Genomic DNA, 26,719 nt, shown 5'->3' with positions numbered 1-26,719 from the left:
GAGATATCACCTCACACAGGTCAAAATGGCCATCATCAAAGAAGACCACAGATAACAAATGTTGGCAAGGATGTGGAGAAAAGGGAACCCTCTTGCACTGTTGGTGAAAATGTAAATTGGTGCAGCCACTACGGAGAACAGTATGGAGTTTCCTCAAAATTCTGAAAATAGAACTACTATATATGATCCAGCAATCCCACTCCTGGGTATATATCCAAAAAATAAGGAAAAGACTAATTCAAAAGATATATGCACCCCAATGTTCAAAGCAGCACTATTCACAATAGCGAAGACATGGAAACAACCTAAATGTCCATCAGCAGAAGAATGGATAAAGAAGATGTGGTACGTATGTACAATGGAATATTACTTGGCCATAAAAAATGAAATAATGCCATTTGCAGCAACATGGATGGACCTGGAGGGTATTATGCTTGATGAAATAAGTGAAACAGAGGAAGACAAATACTGTATGGTACCACTTATATGTCTAAAAAAACTAGTGAATATAATGAAACAGACTCACAGATACAGAGAACAAACTAGGGGTTATCAGTAGGGAGAGAGAAGGGGAAGGGGCAAAATAAAGGTAGGGGATTAAGGGTACAAACTATTGTGTATAAAATAAATAAGCTACCAAGATATATTGTACAGCACAGGGAATATAGCCAATATTTTATAATAACTATAAATGGAGTATAATCTATAAAATTTTTCTATCACTATACTGTACACCTGAAACTAAAATCAAAAATTCACTATACCTAAATTGTAAAGAGTAATGAAAAGAATTTTACTTGTTCCTTCCCATCAAGACTGGAAAGGAGGGGCTTCCCTGGCGGCGCAGTGGTTAAGAATCCACCTGCCAATGCAGGGGGACACGGGTTTAATCCCTGGTCCGGGAAGATCCCACATGCCGCGGAGCAACTAAGCCCATGCACCACAACTACTGAGCCTGCACTCTAGAGCCCGTGAGCCACAACTGCCGAGCCTGCGTGCTGCAACTACTGAAGCCTGCATGCCTAGAGCCCATGCTCTGCAACAAGAGAAGCCACTGCAATGAGAAGCCTGCGCACTGCGATGAAGAGTAGACCCCGTTCACCGCAACTAGAGAAAGCCCACGCACAGCAACAAAAACCCAACGCAGCCAAAAATAAAATAAATAATTTTTTTAAAAAACCACACAGAAAAAAGAATTCTTAAAAAAAAAAAAAGACTGGAAAGGAAAAAGTAAAATTCTCTCTTCACACATGACACCATCCTATACCTACCCAAAGAATCCACAAGAAAGCTCCTAGAAAGAACAGATCAGTTCAGCAAAGTGTCAGGTACAAGATCAACAGAAAGGGACAGAAAGTAGAGCTTACCCAGGGCTGGGCAGAGGGAAAATGGGAACTTACTGCTTAATGGGTAGAGTTTCTATTTGGAGAGAGAAAAATGTTTTAGAAATGGATGGTGGTGATAATTGCATAACACTGTGAATGTACTTAAGGGCACTAAATTGTACATTTAAAAACGGTTAAAATGTCAAATTTTATATTACATATATTTTACCACAATTCAAAAAATAGAAAACAAAAACAGATCTATTGGGCATCCCTTGGTGGTGCAGTGGTTGAGAGTCCGCCTGCCGATGCAGGGGACACGGGTTCGTGCCCCGGTCTGGGAAGATCCCACGTGCCGCGGAGCGGCTGGGCCCGTGAGCCATGGCCGCTGAGCCTGCGCGTACAGAGCCTGTGCTCCGCAACGGGAGAGGCCACAACAGTGAGAGGCCCGCGTACCAGGGAAGAAAAAAAAAAAAACAGATCTATTTTACTAAATTTATAAATGGATGTTAGGATACTTAAGGGACTTTAGCTAAGTTGAAAGTGGTGCTGACTGTTTAAGAGTTCCATCTGTTCATGTGATTTGGTAAGACATTAATCAAACTTCACTTGAACAGAGCAGAGTGATTTGCAAGAAACAGCTAGGATTTTGTATTTGCAATTTTAACTCACTTAATATTAATTCTTACAAACCAGTAGGTTTCTATGAACAAAAGCTGCCTTCGTAGATGTAAAAAAAAAGAAAAAAAACTCACGTTGAACCTGTAACTTTTATATTTTCAGTAACTTAAATATTTTATAGAGTTTTTAAATTTCCCAAAAGATAAAAACAAAAAAAGTCTGAGGGAAAAAAAAATTCAGAGACCAGAATCACATCTTTCTGAACAATAAATAACATAAGAAAGTAATGTCCTCATTACCTCCCCAGGTGTGGACGTGGATTTTTTTCCACCACACGTACAGGAAGAGAAGAGCAGACAGGGAGAACTGGGAAGTGGTGTTCGCCCAGGCAGATCCTCTGAAGGAGAAAAAGCTATCGTCACCCGTGAGTACATTCCTCCCAAATAATAAGCTTTCGCTCTCACAGTGATTAGATGAGCCCATAGCTCCTGGACTATCTTCTTTTTCAACACCAGATCCACTTATAATAGACTTGTTTTCTTTTCATCAAGATTGAATTTTTGTGGAAAAACCCAATGCTACTAGAAAAGCAAAAGGACATAAAGACTTATCACCCTTCCTTGTTCTGATAGCCTTAAATAAACCATCAAATAAATTCTTAAACATACTTAGTTCAAAGGCTATGGCAGGGATTTCCCTGGTGGTCCAGTGGGTAAGACTCCACACTCCCAATGCAGGGGGCCAGGGTTCGATCCCTGGTCGGGGAACTAGATCCCACATGCATGCCGCAACTGAGACCCAGCACAGCAAAAGATAGATAGATAGATGATAAATAAATAAATAAAGCAAGCTATGGCAGACAGCAGCTGTGTTCAACAACTGGTCTAGGGTCATAGTAGTTTTATTTCCCGGGATTATAACAAATTTGTTTCGTCTTGGGAAATAACCTGAGAGCATCGTCAATGGACGACATTTTAGCCCCACAAATAGAATGTACCCTGTCCTGGCGCAGAGACCAGGAACTCTGATTCTCTTCTGTTTCTTCATTTCACTCTCCTGACCAGTTCTCACAGTTTTTCATTTCTTAATCCATCCCTGCGTTTTTCTCCTCTTACCCACCTGTTCCCAAACTGCCCTCTATGTTTAAAAAAACCTTCTAAAAGACAGTCTCTGAGCTTCACCTTCAGAGAAGCCTGCTGAGATGCTTACGTGGGTCAGTGTCACCGCTTCTCAAACTTGGCCCCTGACTCTTCACTCCCCCACGGCCAAAGCCTCTTTCGGTTTTCTGGAAGGTGTTACAAATGTTTTTTCATTGATTGGTCTGTGTTCCAACTCTGCATAATCCTTCAATTAATGGCGTGTGTGTGTGTGTGTACATATATTCTTTTTATTTTTTTATTTTTTTGCGGTACGCGGGCCTCTCACTGTTGTGGTCTCTCCCGCTGCGGAGTACAGGCTCCGGACGCGCAGGCTCAGTGGCCATGGCTCACGGGCCCAGCTGCTCCACGGCATGTGGGATCTTCCCGGACCGGGGCACGAACCCATGTCCCCGGCATCGGCAGGCGGACTCTCAACCACTGCGCCACCAGGGATGCCCACTGTATATATTTTTTACTGCAACCGACAGAATTAAATTTCCGTCATTATCCAGTACCCACATGCCATAGAAGCAAACATCTCATGAAAAACACCCCCAGGCCATGTTCTATTTCCTATTCTATTTCATCTTATTTCATTCATAATATATTTAATCTTTCAAAGTGCTGGTCATGACCCACGAAACCAGTTTTCATTTATAAAGAAACACACTGCCCTAGGGAACTCCCTGGCGGTCCAGTGGTTAGGACTCTGCGCTTTCACTGCAGTGGCCCAGGTTCAGTCCCTGGTGGGGGAACTAAGATCCCACAAGCTGTGCAGCACAGCCGAAAAAAAGAAAGAACACACTGCCCTAAAGCACCTCAAAACTGCCGGGGCCCGGTCCACGAGTGCTGGTGAGATCACGCCAGCCACACGGAGGAAGCAGGCTCTGGGGGCCTCAAGTGAGGGGGGACCAGCACGTGGCACCCGCCCGGGGAGGTCTTACTCTGTGTGACCCCCGCCTGCTCGAGCTCCTTCGAGACGGCATCTGGCTCCATTCCTTTACAATCCAGGGACAACGGGAAAATCCCTACAGGCCTCTGCCCACCTCCTGCCTTTGCTGGGGTCACCCCTCCCTGTGTGCCCAGGCTCGGGATCGCCCTCCTCCGGGCGAGTGTCAGCTCCCCGCTCTCCCCGGACTAAGCCCCAACGTTCCCCCCTCCCGGGTTCCAGGGCACCCGCTGCCCATGAACACAGCTTGGCATTCCCCACTGGGCTGCCCCCTCCCCTGCATCCCAGCCGGCACACAGAAGGCACTCAATACGTGGGGAACGGAGGGGTCACTACTCACGCCACTCCGAAGTCCAGGGCGTACAGCAGGAGGGCATTCATGCCCACGTTGAGGACGTTCGCTGCAATGCCGGTAACCACTTGAGGCAGGATGATGCCCTAAGAGCCCCAGGCACACAGGGAAACATGAGCACTTTCAACAGCCTGTCAGCTGGGTGGTGCGAGCGAGCAGGGAACATACATCGGCCTCCGCCGCCCGGCTCCCAGCACAGGGCTCCTAAAACCCTTGCCATTCCCTCAGTGCTAAGAGCACCAGGGGCATCTCTTATTCTAATATCTGGTCTTTGACCCCACCTCTGACACAGAGCTCCTGAAAGCCTTATGAATTCCTTAGTTATAAGAGTACCAAGAGTATCTTTTGTTCTAATGAGGCGACCCAGGATGGGCTCCGGGATGGGCTCCGGTCACCACGGTTTTCAGGCTCCCCACCCCCACTCTCGAGAGGGGGGACGGGCTGGAAATGGAGCTAATGAACGAGCACGCCCTTGTGAGGACACCTCCATGAAGTCCCAACAGCACGGGCTTCAGGGAGCTTCCAGGCGGGTGAACACGGGCACAGCATCCCAGCGAGAAAAGAGAGGGGACAACCACGCCAGCCGGGTCCCGGCGTGAGGTCTATAAGGAAAGACCACCTGCGAGCGCCAGGACCAAGGCTGGGGGCACACGAGGTCACCTCACCCAGAGTACCCAGCGATGCCCGTGGCGGAGCAGGGGTACCGTGAACGCCCATCCCTTTATTCTTACTTTACTCACTTCGTTTGTATCTGCTGCCCACGCGACACTGGTACTTTCTTTAAGTAAGACTTCTGCATTTTCCCCCTGCATTTAAACGGCTGACCACTGTCAAAGTGCAATGGCTTCGTGGACAAACGGTGACACGCAGGCATTGGAGGCTCAGTTCGGTGGGCTGGAGCGCCTCTCAACTCTGCCCGCACCCACCCTGCCCTGTGCTACACGAGGCCCCGGGGGGCCCTGCACATGGCTGCGGTGGTGGCCGTGGGACACTGGGTCCTCCTCCTCTAAAACAGGTGCCAGTCAGTCTGAGGCCGGTGCAAAGCCAGAAACCAGGTGGCCTAGAGGATGTGACGGGGCCGGGCATCTCTCTAGGGCAGGGCACATCCATCCACAAGACTCCACCCAGACAGAGCTCGGGTAGAACCTCGGAAAAAACTGTCCATTACTTTTATGGAAAATTCCCTAAGATATTTACCGGGGGGTTGGGGTGGGTGGGCGGTGGCCCGGCTGGCAGCGTGGCACTCTGGCCAGTCCCGCGGGGCCAGGAAGCAGGCTGTGGACACGCAGGTGGTGACAGCGCTCAGCCTGGAGCTTGGACCAGAGCCCACTACCCTGGGGACCTCAGCGCAACAAGGCCTCTGCTGGAGCCTCAGTGTTCTCACTCGAGAGCATCTCTGTCTAAGCACAGTCAGGGTCGGGGCACAGAGCGAGGAAGGGGGCGTTAAGGATGGGCGAGATGGACGCGCGACGGTGGGGCTGCAGGTGCAGCCCGGATGGAGAAGGTGCAGCCCGGTGGGGGACAGGTCCCAGGTGGCCCCCACTTCGAGGAGCCACACGTTTGGTTTGGTCTGGCTCCCGAGTCTCACTGAGCCTGGGGGAAGGGGCGGTGTGAGCTGGGACAGCCCAGGGTCCAGAGCCTCGGACCCTCAGCCCATTCCACCTTGAAGCCCGCCTTCCACCGTAACCCTCAGGCCTAGCCCAGCACTGGGCTGTCGTGTTGGAAAGAGAAATACTCGAAGCAGATCCTTAAGGCAGGATAGTTTGTAGAAAAAGATCTAGCAAATGCCAACTCAGAACCTACCCTCTTCAGCCCTAACTCTCCTCCTCTGTGAAGCTGGGTAAGATAATTACTTTCTTGCAAGATTGCGAGAAATGACTCTCAGCGCGCTGTTGGGCGTGTCTGCCTAAAACCCAAACTGGGGAAAGCTAGGGAAAAGCCCGCCCCAGAAATACAGACTTTTAAATATTGAAAACTTTAGATCAGACTTTGGAGCCAGGCTGAGTTCAAACCCCAGCTCCCTGGCTTACAATCTGTATGACCTTGGGCAAGTCACCTCATCTACATACCTTAGTTTTCTTATCTAAAAATGGAAAGGCTAGAGCCTACTCACATTGTTATTAGAATTAAGTTAATGTATTTATAAGGCAGTTAGAACAGTATCTGGCACAGAGTAAAATTATCGTTAATAAATAAATAAAACAGAAATACCACGTCGAGTTAGGGAAAAAAATATTGACTACACATTTCCAGTATTATGGAGTAAAACTATTAAAGAATCTGTACCTGACTTTGTAAATATTTTGCCTGCAGCTGGAACAGGAATGTGGCCTGTAAGATAAAATAGAAAATAATTTTTTAATCTTTTTTTTAATCTTGTTGATTAAAAAAAAGTCTCATTCCCACAGTTTACGTCGGTTCTGGTTTTTAGTAAGATATTTATCTTGTTATGTGACCTCAAATTCAGAGACTCAGACCCACACTAACCAAATGCTAGGATAACCAAATGCTAGGATAACCAAATGCTAGGATAATCAAATGCTACCTATTTGGATTTTCCCAGCGGACTCCGTGAGGACAAAAGCGAATTCTAACCAGCTCGAGAGAAGCCACTCGCTGCCTTGACGTCTGAATGGCTCCAAGGGTGACAGCTGGCAGTCCTTCCCCAAATCCAGGCGGAGCCCAGGAAGCATCCTGATTAATTTGGAATCAAAAGTAACCCTAACCTAGAGACCGTCATGCAGAGTGAAGTCAGTCAGAAGGAGAAAAACAAATACCATATATTAATGCATATATGTGGAATCTAGAAAAATGGTACAGATGATCTTATTTGCAAAACAGAAATAGAGACACAGACGTAGAGAACAAACATATGGACACCAAGAGGGGAAAGTGGAGGACGGGGTGGGATGAATTGGGAAGTTGGGATTGTCATCTATACACTGTTGATATAAAATAGTGTATGAAATAGATAACTAATGAGAACCTACTGTATAGCTCAGGGAACTCTACTCAACTCAATGCTTTTTGGTAACCTAAACGGGAAGGAAATCCAGACAAGAGGGGACATATGTATACATATGGCTGATTCGCTTTGCTATACAGTAGAAACTAACACAACATTGTAAAGCAACTATACCCCAATAAAAATTAATTTTAAAAAAAAGTAACCCTAGAATAAGGAAGGAAATGTCTTCCCCTTATCAGTGTTTATATTTGATTTAAGCTCTTGGACATCAAAGTGGCACAAGCTCTGAGGATCAGTGGGGTAGGGACGACAGGTCCAAGAAATTTTCAACTTTTGCATGAATAGCACGTTGATAAAATAAACAAACAAAAGGAGGGGAGGCCCCCGTTCACGAAACGCAAGGATGTTCTTGACACTTACCGGAAGAGAAGGGATTAAAATCATCACATAGATCTGGGCTATCCTAAAACAGACAACAAAAGAGCCTCCAGTTAATATTAAAACAATTGCTGGTCATGCTGTCTTCAAGCTGAATCCACAGAGTATGTTCTAAAAAATTAAAACTAAAAATAATTTATGTGGGAGAAAGTTAGTAACACTTGTAAGTGACTGTTTCTTTGCAACGTAAGTCGACATCACATCAGGCCTGCTAAATGTCTGCTTACTCAGGGGAGCTGGACTTGATGTTTTTCAGGTCATCCTAGGCAGAAAAGCTGGAAGGAACACAGCCAAATGAACTGAAAGTTGGGCAAAATTCGGAAGCCTCTTGCAAGAGCCAGGACTGCAGCTGTACCTCACAAGGAGGCACGACCAACAGTCTCCAAAAAGGACAGCCTGCATCTCCAGAAAGGACAGCTCCCCCTGCATCCGGCATCCCTGACATCACTGGGGAGCCTGCTAGAACTGAGGGTTAACAATCCCGACTCTAAAAACAAGCGTGAGGCGACCACGTTGCCCTCTTCTGTGCGTCAGGGAAAGACACTCTGTGCGTGTGCAAAACTCCAAACGGAGAAACTCCGTGAAGGGCAGGTGGGGCCATGCCTCCCGGAGGGCAGGGTCCCCGTGCATCTGCATCGGGGGGTCCCCACCAGCCCAGGGTCCCGCAGGCCAGAGTCACAGCTTCCACCTTCCACAGGGTTCAAGTCCAGGTGACTGACCGAAAATGTCAACACAGGCAAGATAACCAAGCAGCCACTGACCGTGACCCTGGGCTTGTGACGCTAGAGATCCGGCTGACCTGGAGACCTCGGGGTCTTGCTTCAGGAACAGGAGGAGGCTCTCGGTGTTGAGGAGGAGGGCCCAGCACGGGAAGCAGCACAGCAGCAGGACGAGGATGCTTCTCTGAAGGACGATCCCCACACGCTTTAGGTTCTTGGCTCCAAAGGACTTGGGAACACAAATACAGTGATGGAGAATGCAGCGCCTGGGCCACCTGCCCCGCCAACAGACCTCCACCGGAAGTGCCCTGCCCGCCACCAGCAGCCCTGCCGGGTGCTTCCTGCCATCTGCTCCCACCCCAGCCGCTGAGCTGGTTGCCCGGGACGACTGGTCCCCTGCTCCAGGGAACCGGGCAGGAAAGAGCTGAGCTTAAAAGGTGTGAGAAGAACTGGGCGCATGTTGGAGCCTTCCGGATTCAGCAGATACTTCTACAACACCTACTACGTGCCAGACAGCCGTGAGGCCTGGGAACTAACTCAGCAGGGAGCAAAGTCCCTGCTCTCATAGAAAAAAGTCAATCCGGGAAGGGGGATGAGGAAGGAGTGTTGGGGTGGTGGTGAGCACAGCTGTTGACCTGGTGATGGGGTGGGGGGGGCCTCACCCAGGGGCTGATGGCAAGAGAATGAGCGGGAGCAGCCTGGGGGAGCTGCAGGGCTGGAACAGAGTGGGGGAGGGAGGGGAGGGGGAGGGGTCACTGGACAGCTCCAAGCAGAGGAACCCCACGAGCGGCGGAGGGGCAGGTGGGAGGCAGGGCACAGACAGCAGGGAGGTGGACAGGCCGCTCCCCAGTGCCCCGGCCCAGCCCTCCTCTCTCTGCAAGTAACGGAATGACTGTCTCTTTCTTCAACCAAAAGCGACCGACCTCAACACACATTAAAAGAGACAATGGGACTAAATTAAACACCCGGTAACGGAAGAATGGAAATACCAGGGACATATTACAGAATATCATGCAAATATTAAATGGGAAAGTATACACTGACTTCATTGAAGCAGAACATTCTCCAAACACTGTTGAAGGGGAGGGAAAAGAACCCATATGTAAATTCTAGAGTCGTGTGGGTGCATAAATGTACAGATTGACACATTTGCAGGATATTCAGCAAAAAGTTGATAGAGGCAACTGGGGCATGGGCGGGGGTAAATTTTAGTGATTTTTTCCACTTTTTAAAATACTTTTCTAGATAACCTAAAATTTCTATATGTGTTTGGCCTTTATAATCTTTTTAAAAAGCTATTTATTTAAAATTTGGGCAACAATCTGCCACTATGGAAGTACATTTAATAATACAGAAAGATGTCCATTATATGATACGTGGGGAAACAAGATACAGCCTTTTTGTTAAAAAGTGTATATATATAAATGAAAATGACTGAAATGTTGAAATGGTGCAAAAAAAAAAAGGAACCCAAAAAACTCTTTTGAAATAAAATTTCATATCCTGTATCATGCCAATCCAGAGCTAGCTTTGGCCTAAATTACATTAAGTCCTTCAGAGCCGTGTTCAGCTTAGCCTGGAAAAATGATCTCAGGAAACCCTCATGCATTACCTGATGGGAGCCGAGGGCAACAGCTCAGGAGACACTACATTCGCTTAGCACTGCTCCTTCCTTGGCAGGTAACCCTGTCCTCATTCTCCCAGGCTTTGGGTTTAAAGGTAGGACTCATCCATCATATACCACCCCGCCCCAGCCATTCATTCATCCATCCGACCATCCACCCACCCACCCACCCACCCACTCATTCATCCACTCATGCATCATATACCCACCCACCCATTCATCCATCCATCCATCAATCACACACCCAACCCATTCATTCATCTACACACTCATTCATCATACAGCCACTCAGCCACTCTCCATCCACCCACCCACCCATCCCCCCCCATCTCTGCCACCTCCTCACCCATTCAACAAATTTCCAAGGTACCTGCTCTACAGCAAGCACAATGCTGAACCACAGGGCTTCAGAGACTGAAAGGGACACAGCCTTTCTCCCTAAGGAGCTCAGAGTCTAGAGGGAAAACCACTCTGCTTATAGATCAGGTGGGTGAGGTAAGAGCCAGAGCCGGGAGGAAAAGGCCTTGACTGGCATCTGTCCCTGCGCTGGTGATGCCCGTACACTAGCCCAGAGCTCCCAATCCCAGGACAGGCATAAGGATGGAGAGAAATGAGCAGAGTCAAGAAACACTACGAGTCCAAGTCAAGAGCCGTCAGCAGTTCTGCTAACGTGTGGAGATGGGGGAGGAAGCAGACGGCTTCTGGCTTGAGTGGCGGGTGGTGTATTCCTGAGAGAGGGAACTCTACAGGGGAACACTGGTGAGCTTAATCCTGGATGAGCTGGGTCTGAGGACAGAATGGAGCCTGGCCCTCTGGGAAGGGATGGGGGCAGGAGATGGCGACGTGAGTCTTCACCACCGCTGGCGGCGGGGGAGACAGCAGCCGGGGGAGGATGTACCACAGTGGGAGGTAGGTGCGGGCAGGGGGCTCCAAGGGGCAGGAAGAAGAAGAACAGACAGCACAGACTGAGAAGGAGCCACCGGAGAGGTGGCTGGACCACTGGCAGGATCCGCAACCGTGGCAACCAGGGAGTGGTGGAGAGCGGCGGTGGCTGCGCAGGTTAAGGACCAGGATCGGGCGGGGGGGACACGCAGGAACGGAATCAGCGATGGGTGCCGAGTCCAGGGCGGTGTCCAGACAGGGACCACAAGGGACACCTTCAAGCAGCTTGGTTTGAAGGAGAGGAGAGACGGAGGGGCAGTGGATGAAGGAGGACGGTTTTAGGGTGGGAGGGATCAGACAGGATGGAAAAAGGAAAACAGCCCTGAGTAGACGGACCAGAGGACAGGGTTAGTAAAGCCAGCTCCGCGCCATTTACAGCCATCAGCAGCGGGGTAGCCGACAAACAAAAGGCCGCAAAACCACAGCCTGACCTCAGTCCCCTAGATTGGGTCTACGACGAAAGATCACTGACAAAGCAAGGTCTGTGGGGCAGGGTGGTCCTCACCTGAGACATGAGCGTGTCACAAGCGGAGGCCAAGCCAGTTCCAACGGAAATCCCGGCGACATTCACAACCTGCAAGGAACAGCAGACCAGGTGTGGCAAGCGTCCGGGGACCAGGCGGGAGCAGCTGGTGATCTGTGTCTCAGATCACATGGTGTCCACATCTGTCCTTGTCGACTGTCACACAGAACGTACAGTCTAACTAAAGGATCACAGTCACCTGCGTCGACCAGGGGAGCCAACAACCTAGTTTTCCCTAAAGTTTTCCCTAAAACCTAGTTTTACCTGAAGCTGGGCAGCCTGGCCCCAGGCTCTGGTCCTCCAGTGAGGAACGGCACAACTTTTGTGTCAGCCTCTCGCCCAGACCCCACCCAGTGCCCCCGACAACGAGGGGCACAAGCGGTAACCTGCAGGTAAGGGTCAGAGCCCAGCAGAGCTGGGTGGGGGGAGCTAAGACCCTCGTTTCCATCCTGGGCTCACATTTAGCAGTGACGGCAGCCCCGGGATGACCTTCTCGGCCGAGCCCCCAGGAGTGGGTGACAGGCCACCCTCAGAGCAGGAGGGGACATCCACCCCAAGATGCTCTCTGCTGAGTCCACCCAGGACAGCGTCAGGGCAAAAGCCCCAGAACACCTGGGCTTTCCAGGAAGAGAGAAAGAGGAAGCATGCCAATTTCTCAAGAGTTTTGTATTGAAAAACAATGTCACACGTGAGCCTTTTTTGGGTAAATGAATGCACTTTGGTGTCATTCTTCCTCTACAACTTCAAGTCCATCTGGGTCAAGTTACTGTTCAGAGACGGCTTTGGTTAAAGCCAACGAGCTTTTTACCAGCCCAGCCCTGACGTCACACTTTCCCCTCCCAGCAGCCAGTGATAAAAGATGCACAGGAGCTGCTACTGTATCTCTCAGAGCACGTCATCTGGGACACGGGTTTCCACTTGATGAAACTCTGCAAGAGAAACTCCCTACGACTCAGCATCGAGAAAAGCTGCTCTTCCCTGAGAGATGGCTCAGGGACCCTTGGGGGAGCCACATGGGTGGGGAATTCGAGCAGATGTGCAGCCCCTCAGATGCCAGTCTCCACCACCCCACCTTGCGTCGTCTTCCACCCGTGCGTCTTGGACCCAACTCTATCTGCCTTGAAAGTATTTTTATAAACCAACTCAAATGCTTTGTGGAACAAGGTGGGTATATAGAAATGTTCTTTTTTTTTTAAAACCAAACACTTTGGGCTTCCCTGGTGGCACAGTGGTTGAAAGTCTGCCTGCCGATGTAGGGGACATGGGTTCGTGCCCCGGTCTGGGAAGATCCCACATGCTGCAGAGCGGCTGGGCCCGTGAGCCATGGCCGCTGAGCCTGTGCCTCCAGAGCCTGTGCTCCGCAACGGGAGAGGCCACAACAGTGAGAGGCCCGCGTACCGCAAAAAAATAAATAGAGTTTTCTTGAAACGAGTCTACTGTCTCCCTAGCAATTTGTTACAATTTAACAGCCGATTAAAAGCAAAAGTCTGGCCACCCACTGCCCGATAAGACAGGCACAGACCCCCTTATCTAAGACCTTATCCACAGAAATGCCCGACTTTGGAACATACCCACCTTCCCACATGCCCTTTTCAAGCCTGTCTGTATAATTTTAGGTTTGTATCTACTGTATTTTTTTTGTTAGTCACCCACCAAATCTTTGTTTTTATTGAAATATACAATTTTGATTTACAATGTTGTGTTGGTTTCAGGCGTACAGCAAAGTGATTCCGTTTTATATATGTGTATGTGTATCTATTCTCTTTCAGATTCTTTTCCATTATGGTTTATCACAAGGTATTGAGTATAGTCCGCTGTGCTGTACAGTAGGACCTCGCTGGGTATATTCCTATTTTATTTTTACTTCAAAAACTAGGAACTCTTCCGTTACCCTCTTATCATTGAGTGCTTTAGGGGAAAAACAGAAAGAGGGAAAGAATCACCAAAAAACACATAAAATCTGAATCCCCCTCCCAAGATAGGTTTCAAAATAGTTTTGGTGAAATAAATGAAAAACCAGGCACCGTGGGATTCTACAGGCGTACGCAATCATCATGCTTTAAACCCTCGCCACGTTACAGACGGGAAAACATAGGCGCAGAGCTGAGAAGAAAAGCATACATTCAGGGGATGCCTGCGTGAGAGTCGGCTGCTCGGGTCTCCGAAGTTACGCATTTCTGAGACGTCTGCTGGGGCCGCATCTCTGCTGGTACCAGGCTCAGCAGAAGTTAACAGGAGCCGCCGATCCCAAGAAAGCAGGCAGAGACAGACCAGCACAGCCCGGAGGGGGGGGGCTCTGGGCTGCCTGCGAGTCCTCAGGGACAGTTTTGTGCAGGTGACCCTGCCCTGTCTAGGCAGACACACCCGGACCTCGCAAGCAGGTAACAGAAAGTCCCGGAGGTCAGAAGACGGGAGGGGCGCGACTCTGGCTGTAGAATGGGGGGGCGGGGGCAGGATGCAGTCAGGGCGGGAGGAGGGGAGGCCCTGCGGCTGGCAGGAGGGATGAAAGCCGCGCTGGGAGAGTGTAGTAGCAGGAAACAGAAAAAAAGTGAGTTTAAGAAATGTGGGAAATTAAGGCAGCAGGGCTTGCTGACTGATGCAGACAGGGGGCCGTGTGTAGGGTGCTCCCAGGGCAGGATGGTCACCCACAAACAGAGGAGGAGGGGGAAGAGAAGAAGCAGCACAACTACCAGAAGGGGAACCAGGGAGGACTGGCAGGTGTGAAGAGCTCCCAGGAGGGAGGTGGGGGAAGGCGGCCAGGTGAGGGCAAGTTCTCTGGAGATTGGGGGCGGGGGGGGGGGTCCCTGGCAACTTTCAGAAGAGTAGGTTAAGTGGAACAGTGGGGAAACAGGCCAGTTTGCAATGGGGAGAAAAGGAAAATGAAGACGCAGTGTAGACTTTCTGGCAGAGTGTTAAGTGGACAGAGGCCAGAGAGGGGGCTGCACAAGGAGAGACTTGGGTACTTTATCATAATTCAGTAGCACTAGTGAAAGGGAAGGGGCTGGAGGAGAAAGGATGGTTCTGAGCCCAGGTAGAAGGCTGGTCTCAAAGAAAAAAGTGATGAGAGACTTCCCTGGTGGCGCAGTGGTTAAGAATCCGCCTGCCAATGCAGGGGGCACTGAATCGAGCCCTGGTCTGGGAAGATCCCACATGCCGCAGAGCAGCTAAGCCCATGAGCCACAACTACTGAGCCCGCGCGCCTAGAGCCGGTGCTCCGCAACAAGCCACCATAATGAGAAGCCCACGCACCTCAACAAAGAGTAGCCCCCGCCCACCGCAACTAGAGAAAAGCCCGGGCGCAGCAACAAAGACCCAATCAGTGCCGCCAAAAATAAATAAATAAATTTTTAAAAAAGAGAGAGGGAGAAGAGTGATGGGGATCCAGGTGGCAGGGCTGAAGGAAGAGCAAGGGGAATCAGGCACTGACTGGCCCTGGATTCTGAGAGGGGACCAAGCGGGGGCTGCAGAGCGAGCGAGGACGGAGGGATCCCAGCATGGGAAACCCCCATGAGGGCAAAGACAGGCAGCAAGGGTGTGCGGACTTGACAGGGCTCCAGGGATAAAGGGTGGTGAGCGGAAGTGTAAAGTTTAAAGCTTCTGCTGTGGGTGCACACGGAGGGCTGGAAATGTGCAGGGTGTGGAGCCCGATGTGCATTCGGTGGTCCTGGAAGCCAGCGAGATGGAGGGAGGCAGACCCACACACCCAAGGAGACAAGCCCTCAGGTCCTGAGGTTGTCAGTGAACACAGAAGAGGCCACGTACAGATCATCAACAAGGAAAAGTACAGGATGGTGTACCAGATAGGTTGTCCAAAACTGGGTGCTGGGAAAGGAGAGTCTGCATGCAAAAGAATGAAGCTGGACCCCTATCTCACACCATACACAAAATCAACTCAAAATGGGTGAAAGACTTGAGCATAAGACCTGAAACCATAAAACTCCTGGAAGAAGACTTAGGCGGTAAGCTCCTTTAACAAGTCTTGGGCATGATTTTTTGGATCTGACACCAAAATCAGAGGCAAGAAAAGCAAAAGTAAACGGGACTACATGAAACTGAAAAGCTTCTGCACAGCAAAGGAAACCATCAACAAAATGAAAAGGCAACCTACCAAACGGGTTCACCCAATAATAGACCTGTAACTAAAATGTATGATTCCACATACCAAGGTGGTCTCAACCATAAGGAAAACTTCTGTGGCCCCGCCATGATCTTAGCGCTCTACCCACCTGGGTGGGAACAGGAGGGGCATTTTCTGAGACTGGGAAAGACCGTCTGCCATTACCAGCAGCAGCTTTTCACCTTCTTTGAAAGCATAGATGTAAATGCAGGAGAGAGGCGGCTTTCCACTACATCACCAACAAAAATGCAGGGACTTCAAAGGGGGTGTAATTTCAATCCATGGTGGCAGGGAGACACTTTATTACAAGGCTGAAATAACACCACCTTAATGAGCCGTGTAATTCAAACTAACAGCAGTCAACCCAGTTCTAGATATGTCATCTGGTTTAACTTCATAATAGAAAAAAAATGCAGTTCTTTTAGTTCTACCAGCAGAGTTCGCCTCATTGCTACGAATTCTTTGCAATACCTGGTCCCCAGACCACTTAGAGTCAGTGGGATGGTTTGAGAGTACGGAGAACACCTTTTCTAAGTAGTTGACACAATCTCCTTCCAAATCTAACGATAGGGTAATGGAACCCCCGGGTCAAGCTCGGACCGTGTGAAGGTGCAGGTGTCAGACATCACACCATTCACATTCCAGGCTTTTCCAAGTCGTCAGCCCCCCCGCCCGCGCAAAAGAAGAATGTAAAAACCTACCGAGACAGCAAGCGTAACCGCATCCAACTCGACCTTGCCCAGGTGTCCGCAGAATACGGAGCTGACGAGGCTGATGAGAAAGATCAGCAGCTGCGCGAGGAACTGGGGGAGGAAAGCGGAGGCCAGCGCGTTACACCGACCCTCCCGCCCGAGACGGCGCGGGACGGCGCTGGTCCACCGGCCGGACCGCGGGGGACGGGGTGACGGCGGGGAGAGGAACCACGGGATGAGGGACCGCGGTGGACGGGGGGGGACCTCAGGGAGAGGGACCACGGGATGAGGGACCGCGGGGGACGGGGGAGACCGCGGGGAGAGGGACCACGGGGGACCGGGGGGACCGCGGGGAGGGCGGCGCGGGGCCGCGCACTCACCACTGGGCCCGCGAGCGCCGCCAGCTCCGCCGTCTCGCGCCCCACGTCGGGCGGCAGCGCGCCCCGCAGAGGCCGCAGGCATTCGCGCCAGCCGGGGGTCCAGGGCCGCCGGGCGCCGTCGCGGGCGGACGAGGGGCTCTCGGCGGCGAGCGGCGCAGGGGCGAGGGGGTTCTCTATGCCGTCGCGGGAGGGTTCGGCGGCGGACGCGCCAGCTCCGAGAGTGCGCGGGAGGCGGCGGGGGCGGTGGGCCTGATATGGTGTGGGCTGGGTGGGCGGGGCGGCGGGCGGTGGCGGGATTGGGGGTGGGGAGGCCCCGCCCCGCCCGCCCCGCCCGCCCCCTACCGCCGCCGACCCGGCCTCCGGCTTCCCTGGCCCACAGGACTCGGGGGAGGGGCGGCCTTGGTTGGGGGGCGCAGAAGGGGCAGGTGGGAACAGTGCAGGGGGCGCCGAGTTAGCCTTCGCTGGTTTCCGGGTGATGTCTTCCCCCAGGCTGGGTCAAAGAATTTACTCCCCGGGGGGTTGCGCTCCCTGCCGCCCGCAATTTGCAGCGGGTAGGACGAGCCCCCGTGCCCGGTGGAGAGGGAAAGAAAAGCTGGGACTGGGGTTTTGCTGGGGCCCCACCGCGAGGGCCACCTTGGGTGCAGCCTTCGTCTTGGTCCCTGGAAGGTGACCCTCCACTTAACTGACCCAAGAGGAACGAAGCGCTGAGGGTGGAGATGCCTTAAAGGAGTACCTCCGCCCACCCACCCCACCCCCCCGCCGATATCTGCCCTGGGGTGTTTTTCACTCAGAGGAGCTGCCTTTTCTCATTTTTTCCATTATCTGTTCGGCATGCCTAGCAGTTTGTATCCACCCCAGAAGGCAGCATACTTAGTAGGTAGGAAGGCTTGCTAAGCGAACAGCGTGGAGCTAGCCCGGCAACGCGGCATGCAAGAATGACCCCTTAATCCAAGGCCGCTGTTGACTCGCCCTCCCACCCGCCAAGATGAGTTAGCAGTGATTGCATTTTCACAGCTCCAAAGACTTTCCCAATAATTGCCAAGGCCAAGGAGAAGAGCGCATTCATTAAGACCTCATCTTTTTGAGATGGGGCCGCACAAAACGTTTCTGGATATACCGCGTCTCTGCCACTAAAAGCCTGCAGCTTTTTTAAGACGAGGACAGGCCCAAACAAGACGAATAGGGCCTGCCCAGGACCCCATCCTCCCCTCTCCTAGAACACTCTTCATTTTTGCTGCCTTCCAACTTTATCAACCCTTCCTTCTATCAAAATAAGAAAGGGTCTGATTTTTCCCTCTAGTTTGCCTGGGTTAGCTCTTCGAACCCTGTATTTCTCTCCGTGGGATGCCCACCACTCAAAAACAAAGCGCTGGTCCTTCATCCCTCCCTGCGCCTGCCAGCAGGTCAATCCAAACCCGTGTTAAGACAGGCCCTTGACAGGAAGCATGCTAATTGATGCCACCTGACTCCTTTCTTCTTGGTAATCTGTTTTCTCCCCTTTTAAGTTCCTTAAGCATGTCTACTACCCTTGGTACCAAATGAATATTAACAAATGTTTCCCGCTGAATAAAAATCTAAGGGAAGATATATTGTAAAATGTATTCTAAATAATTCACATAGTGGGCTTCCCTGGTGGCGCAGTGGTTGAGAGTCCGCCTGCCGATGCAGGGAACGCGGGTTCGTGCCCCGGTCTGGGAAGATCCCACATGCCGCGGAGCGGCTGGGTCCGTGAGCCATGGCCGCTGAGCCTGCACGTCCGGAGCCTGTGCTCCGCAACGGGAGAGGCCACAACAGTGAGAGGCCCGCGTACCGCAAAAAAAAAAAAAAAAAAAATTTCACATAGTAAGAATCCTTAAGTCCTTGGTATATGGGTTTGTCTTAAAAAAAAAACAGTAAGCAGAAGAAATATACAAAGCCTTACATCAATGCATCCAGTACACAGTGGTTGTCTTCGGTTGACATGGTGGTGGATGTAATCTTCCAGATGTTGTTTTGGACTAAAACGTACTTTTTACCTTCCTTCCTTTTCTTCATCAGAAAATATATCTTGGAACTCTCAGTTCTTGACCTCCATGGGCACAGCTGAATAACGTTAACTGAAAATGAACTGCCACCTTTAGGCCAATGAATTTTTGTTGGTAAGGTCAGAAGCATCCCTTGGCCTACTCTCTCTCCCTCTCTCTCTCTCCCTCTCTCTCTCTCCCTCTCTCTCTCTGTCTCACCACATCACTGAATTCTGACATAGACTCTCACTAAAATCCCCACCAGCAAGATGACAATGACCTCAAAGAGCGGAAGCCCTCACCACAGCACCAGCTGTCTCCCAGACAATTTCCACGCCGCCCTTGGATGAACCTCAAGACACTCTTCCTGGCGTGTCTGCTGATCCGACTGAATCGCCTCTTTTTTTTTCAACATCTCTTATCCACATTCCTCCATGGTTTCCAGGGCCTGCTGGAGATGAAAAGGAACTCAGTGCCTTAAAAGGGTGTTTTTCTTCTGTATAAAAGGAGATGCATGTATGCGCCACTAGCTGGGAGAATGGTAATTCAAGAAGCAGTTGCTACCATGGAGATGAAAGGAAATCCTATGTCAGGTGCTGTCCACTTACCCACAGACACGGACTGGATCCCGCTGCGGTCAGCTGGGGTCCTCAGGGGCTCTGCCCCACCAAGTAACGCAACAAATAAGGTAGCTCTTTAGGTTAAGAGGCTTCGGGGAAATGTTCAAGGGGCCAGCACTCATCAAATTAGCAACTCAGAAGGAGAATAAGGCCAGTGGAGGAGAAAGATGACCTAAGAGATGATTCAAGGCCGTTCACAGCACTGGGGAGAGATGTGAGTCTTCCCATCAGGGGGCCTGCTAAGTACCAGGCAGGACAGTGACCCAGACCTAGATTTAGTCTCAGCATGCCTCAGAAGAGTAACAATAAGGAAAATACCCTAAATGCTTGCATCAGTACTGAATTGATCACCTGCAGCTTTTAATGATCTGTAGCAGTGTGTCCGTGTCTGCAATTAAAGCAAACAAACTTTGGGGGCTTCCCTGGTGGCGCAGTGGTTGGGAATCCGCCTGCCAATGCAAGGGACACGGGTTCGAGCCCTGGCCCAGGAAGATCCCACATGGCGGTGGAGCGACTAAGCCCGTGCGCCACAACTACTGAGCCTGCGCTCTAGAGCTCGCGTGCCACAACTACTGAGCCCGCATGCCACACTACTGAAGCCCATGCGCCTAGAGCCTGTGCTCCACAACAAGAGAAGCCACTGCAATGAGATGCCCACGCACCGCAACGAAGAGTAGCCCCCACTTGCTGCAACTAGAGAAAGCCCATGTGCAGCAACAAAGACCCAACGCAGCCAAAAATTAAAACTAAAAAAAAAAAGCAAACAGACTTCAGCTGTTTACCTTGAAATTGGGTGTTCCTTATCATTTGTTTCTGAGACATTATTGCCCTATTTAAGTGGGAGCTCAGCACAGCAAATCTAGTTGTGAACACCTAGACAGGCCCGTCCCAAGACCAGGGGCAGCTGTGTCATACCTGGGCGAAGTGGGTCCTGGGAGAAAGCAGCAGTCCTGTCCTGGGCCGCATTTCGTTTCAAACTGGCATGTACCTGAGCCTAGAAAACGAGACAAAGTCAATCCACAGGTTTCACCACAGTGCTCATCAAACACTTGCTTAATTCCCCAGTGGAGCCATTTTCTTTAACTGACGTGTAACATGGGAGCCTCTCTAGTTAACAAGTACAGGATCATCTTTTGTAACGATTGACGTGGGCTCAGTGGGTGGGGAAGGTTGGATGGAAAAAAGATGAGAGCAGGTCAGGGACCGGATCCTGTAGAATTCTCCTTTCCTCGTCCTTCACCTCTTTTCTCCATCACCTCTCTAACACCCTACGCTGACCCTAGGAAGTTTACAGACAAAGATGCCCACAGGTATCTTAATGAAACACTGGGAGATCATAAAAACAGGATGAATATCAGGATACATTTGATGGCATTCCACCTTTCTCTCCAGGTCTAAAGCTGGTCCTGAAATTGGCTTTTCAGGAACAGAGGCAGAAGTTTAGCATAGGACCCAGGGGAGAAAAGAGCCCCCTGTTTTTCTATCTGATGAATAAACAAAGGGGAATAAAGCCAGGCTCACCGGCCCTTCACATCTGAATTAAGTCCAGTTAAAACAATGACATAGGGCTTCCCTGGTGGCGCAGTGGTTGAGAGTCCGCCTGCCGATGCAGGGGATGCGGGTTAGTGCCCGGTCTGGGAAGATCCCACATGCCGCGGAGCGACTGGGCCCATGAGCCACGGCCGCTGAGCCTGCACGTCCGGAGCCTGTGCTCCGCAACAGGAGGGGCCACAACAGTGAGAGGCCCCCGTACCACAAAAAAAAAAAAAAAAAAAAGACATATACTCAATATTTTGTATAAGGGGAAAGAATCTGAAAAAGAATATACACACACACCATATATATATATATATATATATGGTGTGTGTGTATATATATATGTATAACTAAATCACTGTGCTGTACAGCTGAAACTAACACAACATTGTAAATCAACTATAAGATAAAATAAAACAACGACAAAAAAGTAGCGTTTATAATAAAAGAGAAAAGAACCTTCCCAACTAAGGGAGAGAGAGGTAAAGCTGGATCTGTGTGTTTGCCAGGAGAGGACAGCAACGAGTGTAGTTACCTGCTGACGGGCTTTTTGCAATTTAGCCGGGCAGTAAAGCCTAGAAAACACACAGCCTGAGAGACAGCACAGATGATGATCCCTCACCACAGACCTGGAAGTGGAAATATTTAATAGAGGTTGATTCAGTGGAAAACCAGCCGCCCTGGGGTGTATGTTTCTCCTAAGTACTTCTGAGAATCTGCTTTCATGGCTGAGGTGGGGCCCAAGGTGAGCCAGAAACCTCCACCCTGCTCTCCCTGTTAGTTTCCAGAAGGTTCCAGGAAGCCCAGAAACCCCTGAGGCCACCTTCCAGGTTTCTGGATCTCAGAACAAACATTCAGAGGCTATTTTTGGCCGTAACATTTGGCTTTAAGAAAACTGCCAATTATAAGGAAATACTCGAAGACAAACTATTGATACTCGCTAACAGTACTTCCAAACTACTATGCCCCATTTTCCTCACCAAAGGGGACTGCAGATGTTGGGAGTCTCCTGGCGGTCCAGGGGACTCGGCAGTCTTTCACTGCCGAGGGCCTGGGTTCAATCCCTGGCCGGGGCGCTAAGGTCTCACGAGCCGCATGGCACGTCCCCCCACCCCCTAAAAATGCACGTGTCGCCAGCCCTGTAAAGGACCTACGCTCCCTCCCATGGAACTTCGTGCAGGACCTGACTTGCCCTGACTGCAGTAGATCCCAGGGCAGGATTATCCCCAGACAGGTGACTACACAGAAGGAGTGGCTGAGTGGGAGTGGAGGATGGGAGAAGCCTCGCCGGTCTCAAAGTACCGTTAAAAACTTCACCCCATTAACCCACACAGGACCCAGAGGGAGACCCCAGGTGACGAGAGTTCTTTTGGCCAAGAGTGAACCCACAGCAGAATCAGAAACTCCAAGCTGGGAGAGCCTGAACCTACACGTGGACAGTGGCCACAGTGCTCAGACTATATACAAAGATAGAACTCAGACCCACAATCTACGGCAACCTGCCCAGAAAGCCAACCCCTTATCGACAATAAACAACCCAGAAGCCAGCCTATGTCAGACTCGTGAGAGGCAGATCCCTATCTCTAGGGATAATCCAAGAAGCTAAATAATCACTTCTGCAATAATTGACCCAAAATGTCCAAGCCGCCATCGGTAACTGACAGCTTCCCTCATTGTTGTCCCTGTTTCCAACTCAGGACCAGCCAGAGAAAGGCAGACGTGGCCCCTGACCAAGCACACAGGACACTCCACTTCCGGCCTCCAGCCCCCCCAGGCCAGCAGCCTCCAGCAGGGCAGCCCTGAGCCTCCCCTCTGTCCCGCCGTGAATCCTTCCTTCTCCTCGACCCGCCTTGGAGTCTCTGCCACATTCCAGGGCTAGTGGCTGACACACACACACACCCCCGACACACACACACCCGACACACACACACACACACACACACACACCCGACACACACACACACACACACACACACCCCGACACACACACACACACACACCCCCGACACACACACACACACACACACACACACCCCCGACACACACACACACAGCTGGGCATGAAGAGCCTCTGCTGGTCCCCTTTGCTTGGTCTGCATTTATGCTCACACCTTCTAGTTCCTTCCTCCACACCAGCCGAACTCAGTTGGAAGCCAGAGGGCAAGGGTCACAGTGACCGGTGCATAGAGGCATCACATGGGAGGGTCATACACCGGGTCAGACACAGAGGGAGCTGTAAACGTTGACGTCACAAACGGGAGACCCAGGAGAGATGTCACATTAGGACGGGGTCAGGGACAACGGGTCACACCTGTGACATATGGAAGTCACCCACGGGGTCACGCAGGGGCCTCCGGAGGAGCCCTCATCTGCTCTACCTGTCCCCACACAAGCCACCGCCAGGGGCCTCCCATCCCAGAGCCTAGACACGGATGTCAGAAGTTTTGTTCTAGAAACGTCTTCTCTGCCTGTGCCCCTCAGGTGCCCGGGTCCCTTAGTCCCTGAGGCTTTTTACTGTCTGCACTTCCCACCTGCCCAACCACCTGTCATTAAAAACTGTCCACACCCAAGTGTCCTTGCGAAGGTCTTCCTGTGTCCTACAGCATCCACCTGTGTGAATAACTATTTTTGGATGAGATAGTATATTCACTTTGTGGCAAAAAAAATCAAAACATCATAAAAATGTGTGTGAAGCATTTGGTTCCCACCTTTGCCCTCTCTGACCTTATTCCTTCTAACTAGTTGTTGGTGTCTTTTATAAAAACTATCAGTTTCCGTACATTACTTCCGTATTTCACCATCTACCTGATGTCTTTTGCTTTCAGTAATTTTTCAGCCATTTTAGGTCCTTGAGTTATGAAATCTTCTGTAAATAATGACAGTAGTTCTATCTGCTCCTTTGCAATGTTTATACTTTTCTTTTTAATTGTTTAAGTGTACGCTTGCTTTTGTCTTTGACCTAGGAAGTAACTTAGAACTGTTTTTTTTTTTTTTTTTTTTTTTTTTCTGGCTGAGCCACGCTGCTTGTGGAATCTTAGTTCCCTGAACCCGGGGCCACTGGCAGTGACAGTACCGAGTCCTAACTCCTGGACCACCGGGGAACTCCCAGAGGTGTTTTCAAATATCCTAATTTTGGTAAGCTTTTTCTGACTGATTTCTAGCTTCATCGTAATTGGCTCAGAGAAAGTGACCTGAGTAATACATATGCTTTGAAGTTTGTTGAGATTTAGTTTCTATTCTAGAAGGGGATCACATTTTTATAAAATGTTCCATGTGACTCAAGAACGTTGCTCTCTAATTACTGTATGCAGAGTTCTCTCTGTGTCCATTTGATCAACATTGTTAATTTTATTATTCAAATCTTTTTAATTTTTGAATTTTATTTTACAGCAGGTTCTTATTAGTTATCTATTTTATACATATTAGTGTATACATGTCAATTCCAATCTCCCAATTCATCCCACCACCACACCACACCCCCGCCACTTTCCCTGCTTGATGTCCATACTTTTGTTCTCTACACCTGTGTCTATATTTCTGCCCTGCAAACAGATTCACCTGTACCATTTTTCTAGGTTCCACATTTATGAATTAATATACGATATTTGTTTTTCTCTTTCTGACTTTCTTCACTCTGTATGACGGTCTCTAGATCCATCCACGTCTCTGCAAATGACCCAATTTCTTTCACTTTTATGGCTGAGTAATATTCCATCGTATATATGTACCATATCTTCTTTATCCATTGATCTGTCGATGGGCATTTAGGTTGCTTCCATGACCTGGCTATTGTAAATAGAGCTGCAATGAACATTGGGGTGCACGTGTCTTTTTGAATTATGGTTTTCTCTGGGTATAGGCCCAGTAGTGGGATTGCTGGGTCGTATGGAAGTTCTATTTTTAGTTTTTTAAGGAACCTCCATACTGTTCTCCATAGTGGCTGTATCAATTTACATTCCCACCAACAGTGCAAGAGGGTTCCCTTTTCTCCACGCCCTCTCCAGCATTTGTTCGTAGATTTTCTGATGATGCCCATTCTAACCGGTGTGAGGTGATACCTCATTGTAGTTCTGATTTGCATTTCTCTAATCATTAGTGACGTTGAGCAGCTTTTCATGTGCTTCTTGGCCATCTGTATGTCTTCTTTGGAGAAATGTCCATTTAGGTCTTCTGCCCTTTTTTTTTTTTTTTTTGTGGTACGCGGGCCTCTCACTGTTGTGGCCTCTCCTGTTGCGGAGCACAGGCTCTGGACGCGCAGGCTCAGTGGCCATGGCTCACGGGCCCAGCCGCTCCGCGGCATGTGGGATCTTCCCAGACCGGGGCACGAACCCGTGTCCCATGCATCGGCAGGCGGACTCTCAACCACTGCGTCACCAGGGAAGCCCTTCTGCCCATTTTTTGATTGGGTTGTTTACTTTTTTAATATTGAGCTGCATGAGCCGTTTATATACTTTGGAGATTAATCCTTTGTCCATTGATTTGTTTGCAAATATTTTCTCCCATTCTGAGGGCTGCCTTTTCATCTTTTTTTTTTTTTTTTTTTTGCGGTATGCGGGCCTCTCACCATTGCGGCCCCTCCCATTGCGGCGCACACGCTCCGGACGCGCAGGCTCAGCGGCCATGGCTCACGGGCACAGCCGCTCGGCGACATGTGGGATCTTCCCAGACCGGGGCACGAACCCGTGTCCCCTGCATCGGCAGGCGGACCCTCAACCACTGCGCCAACCAGGGAAGCCCTGCCTTTTCGTCTTGATTGTAGTTTCCTTTGCTTTGCAAAAGCTTTTAAGTTTCATTAGGTCCCATTTGTTTATTTTTGTTTTTATTTCCATTACTCTAGGAGGTGGATCAAAAAAGATCTTGCTGTGATTTATGTCAAAGAGTGTTCTTCCTATGTTTTCCTCTAAGAGTTTTATAGTGTCCGGTCTTACATTTAGGTCTCAAATCCATTTTGAGTTTATTTTTGTGTATGATGTTACGGAGGGTTCTAAAACCTATGCATCCCATAGGTTTTGGATCATCGTGTTTTCATTGTAATTTGTCTCTAGGTATTTTTTTATTTCTTCAGTGATCTCTTGACTATTTAGTAATGAATTGTTTAGCCTCCATGTGTTTGTGTTTTTTACATTTTTCTCCCTGTAATTGCTTTCTAATCTCATAGCGTTGTGGTCAGAAAAAATGCTTGATATGATTTCAATTTTCTTAAATTTACCGAGGCTTGATTTGTGACTCAAGATGTGATCTATCCTGGAGAATGTTCCATGTGCACTTGAGAAGAAAGTGTAATCTGCTGGTTTTGGATGGAACGTCCTATAAACATCAATTAAATCTATCTGGTCTGTGGTGTCATTTAAAGCTTGTGTTTCCTTATTAATTTTCTGTCTGGATGATCTGTCCATTGGTGTAAGTGAGGTGTTAAGGTCCCCCACTATTATTGTGTTACTGTCGATTTCCTCTTTTATAGCTGTTAGCAGTTGCCTTATGTATTGAGGTGCTCCTATGTTGGGTGCATATATAATTGTTGTATCTTCTTCTTGGATTGATCCCTTGATCATTATGTAGTGTCCTTCCTTGTTTCTTGTAACATTCTTTATTTTAAAGTCTATTTTATCTGATGTGAGTATTGCTACTCCAGCTTTCTTTTGATTTCCATTTGCATGCAATATCTTTTTCCATCCTCTCACTTTGTATGTGTCCTAGGTCGGAAGTGGGTCTCTTGTAGACAGCATATATATGGGTCTTGTTTTTGTATCCGTTCAGCGAGCCTGTGTCTT

At 49.7% G+C, this 26,719-nt stretch overlaps 2 protein-coding genes and 1 long non-coding RNA gene across 5 annotated transcripts in view; 1 reads left to right on the top strand and 2 right to left on the bottom strand.

Annotated features, from left to right (window-relative positions):
- The window catches only part of LOC101335729 (multidrug and toxin extrusion protein 2), a 49,567-nt gene extending 31,397 nt beyond the window's left edge, over positions 1-18,170 (bottom strand). The window contains exons 1-9 of the mRNA XM_073797912.1: positions 18,114-18,170; positions 16,790-17,053; positions 16,419-16,520; positions 11,583-11,651; positions 8,592-8,740; positions 7,775-7,817; positions 6,673-6,717; positions 4,375-4,472; positions 2,246-2,343 (exon numbers count right to left, since the gene is read on the bottom strand). Of these exons, the coding sequence (XP_073654013.1) occupies positions 2,246-2,343; positions 4,375-4,472; positions 6,673-6,717; positions 7,775-7,817; positions 8,592-8,740; positions 11,583-11,651; positions 16,419-16,520; positions 16,790-17,053; positions 18,114-18,170 (925 nt within the window). The remainder of the gene's footprint in view (positions 1-2,245; positions 2,344-4,374; positions 4,473-6,672; positions 6,718-7,774; positions 7,818-8,591; positions 8,741-11,582; positions 11,652-16,418; positions 16,521-16,789; positions 17,054-18,113) is intronic.
- The window catches only part of LOC101333194 (multidrug and toxin extrusion protein 2), a 154,095-nt gene that overhangs the window by 122,089 nt on the left and 5,287 nt on the right, over positions 1-26,719 (top strand). For all 3 annotated transcript variants that reach the window (XM_073797356.1, XM_073797355.1, XM_073797362.1), the window contains one exon: positions 2,254-2,370. The gene's annotated coding sequence lies outside the window, so the exon portion shown is untranslated. The remainder of the gene's footprint in view (positions 1-2,253; positions 2,371-26,719) is intronic.
- On the bottom strand, positions 18,415-21,595 carry LOC141277322 (uncharacterized). The gene is made up of 4 exons (XR_012328498.1): positions 21,484-21,595; positions 20,328-20,406; positions 19,095-19,243; positions 18,415-18,885 (listed from the first exon to the last, which is right to left on the bottom strand). It is a non-coding gene; the product is annotated as an uncharacterized lncRNA (long non-coding RNA).

The sequence above is a fragment of the Tursiops truncatus genome, chromosome 20 (genome assembly GCF_011762595.2).
Source record: "Tursiops truncatus isolate mTurTru1 chromosome 20, mTurTru1.mat.Y, whole genome shotgun sequence".
Lineage (NCBI taxonomy): Eukaryota > Metazoa > Chordata > Mammalia > Artiodactyla > Delphinidae > Tursiops > Tursiops truncatus.
This window is presented reverse-complemented; position numbering and strand designations above follow the sequence as displayed.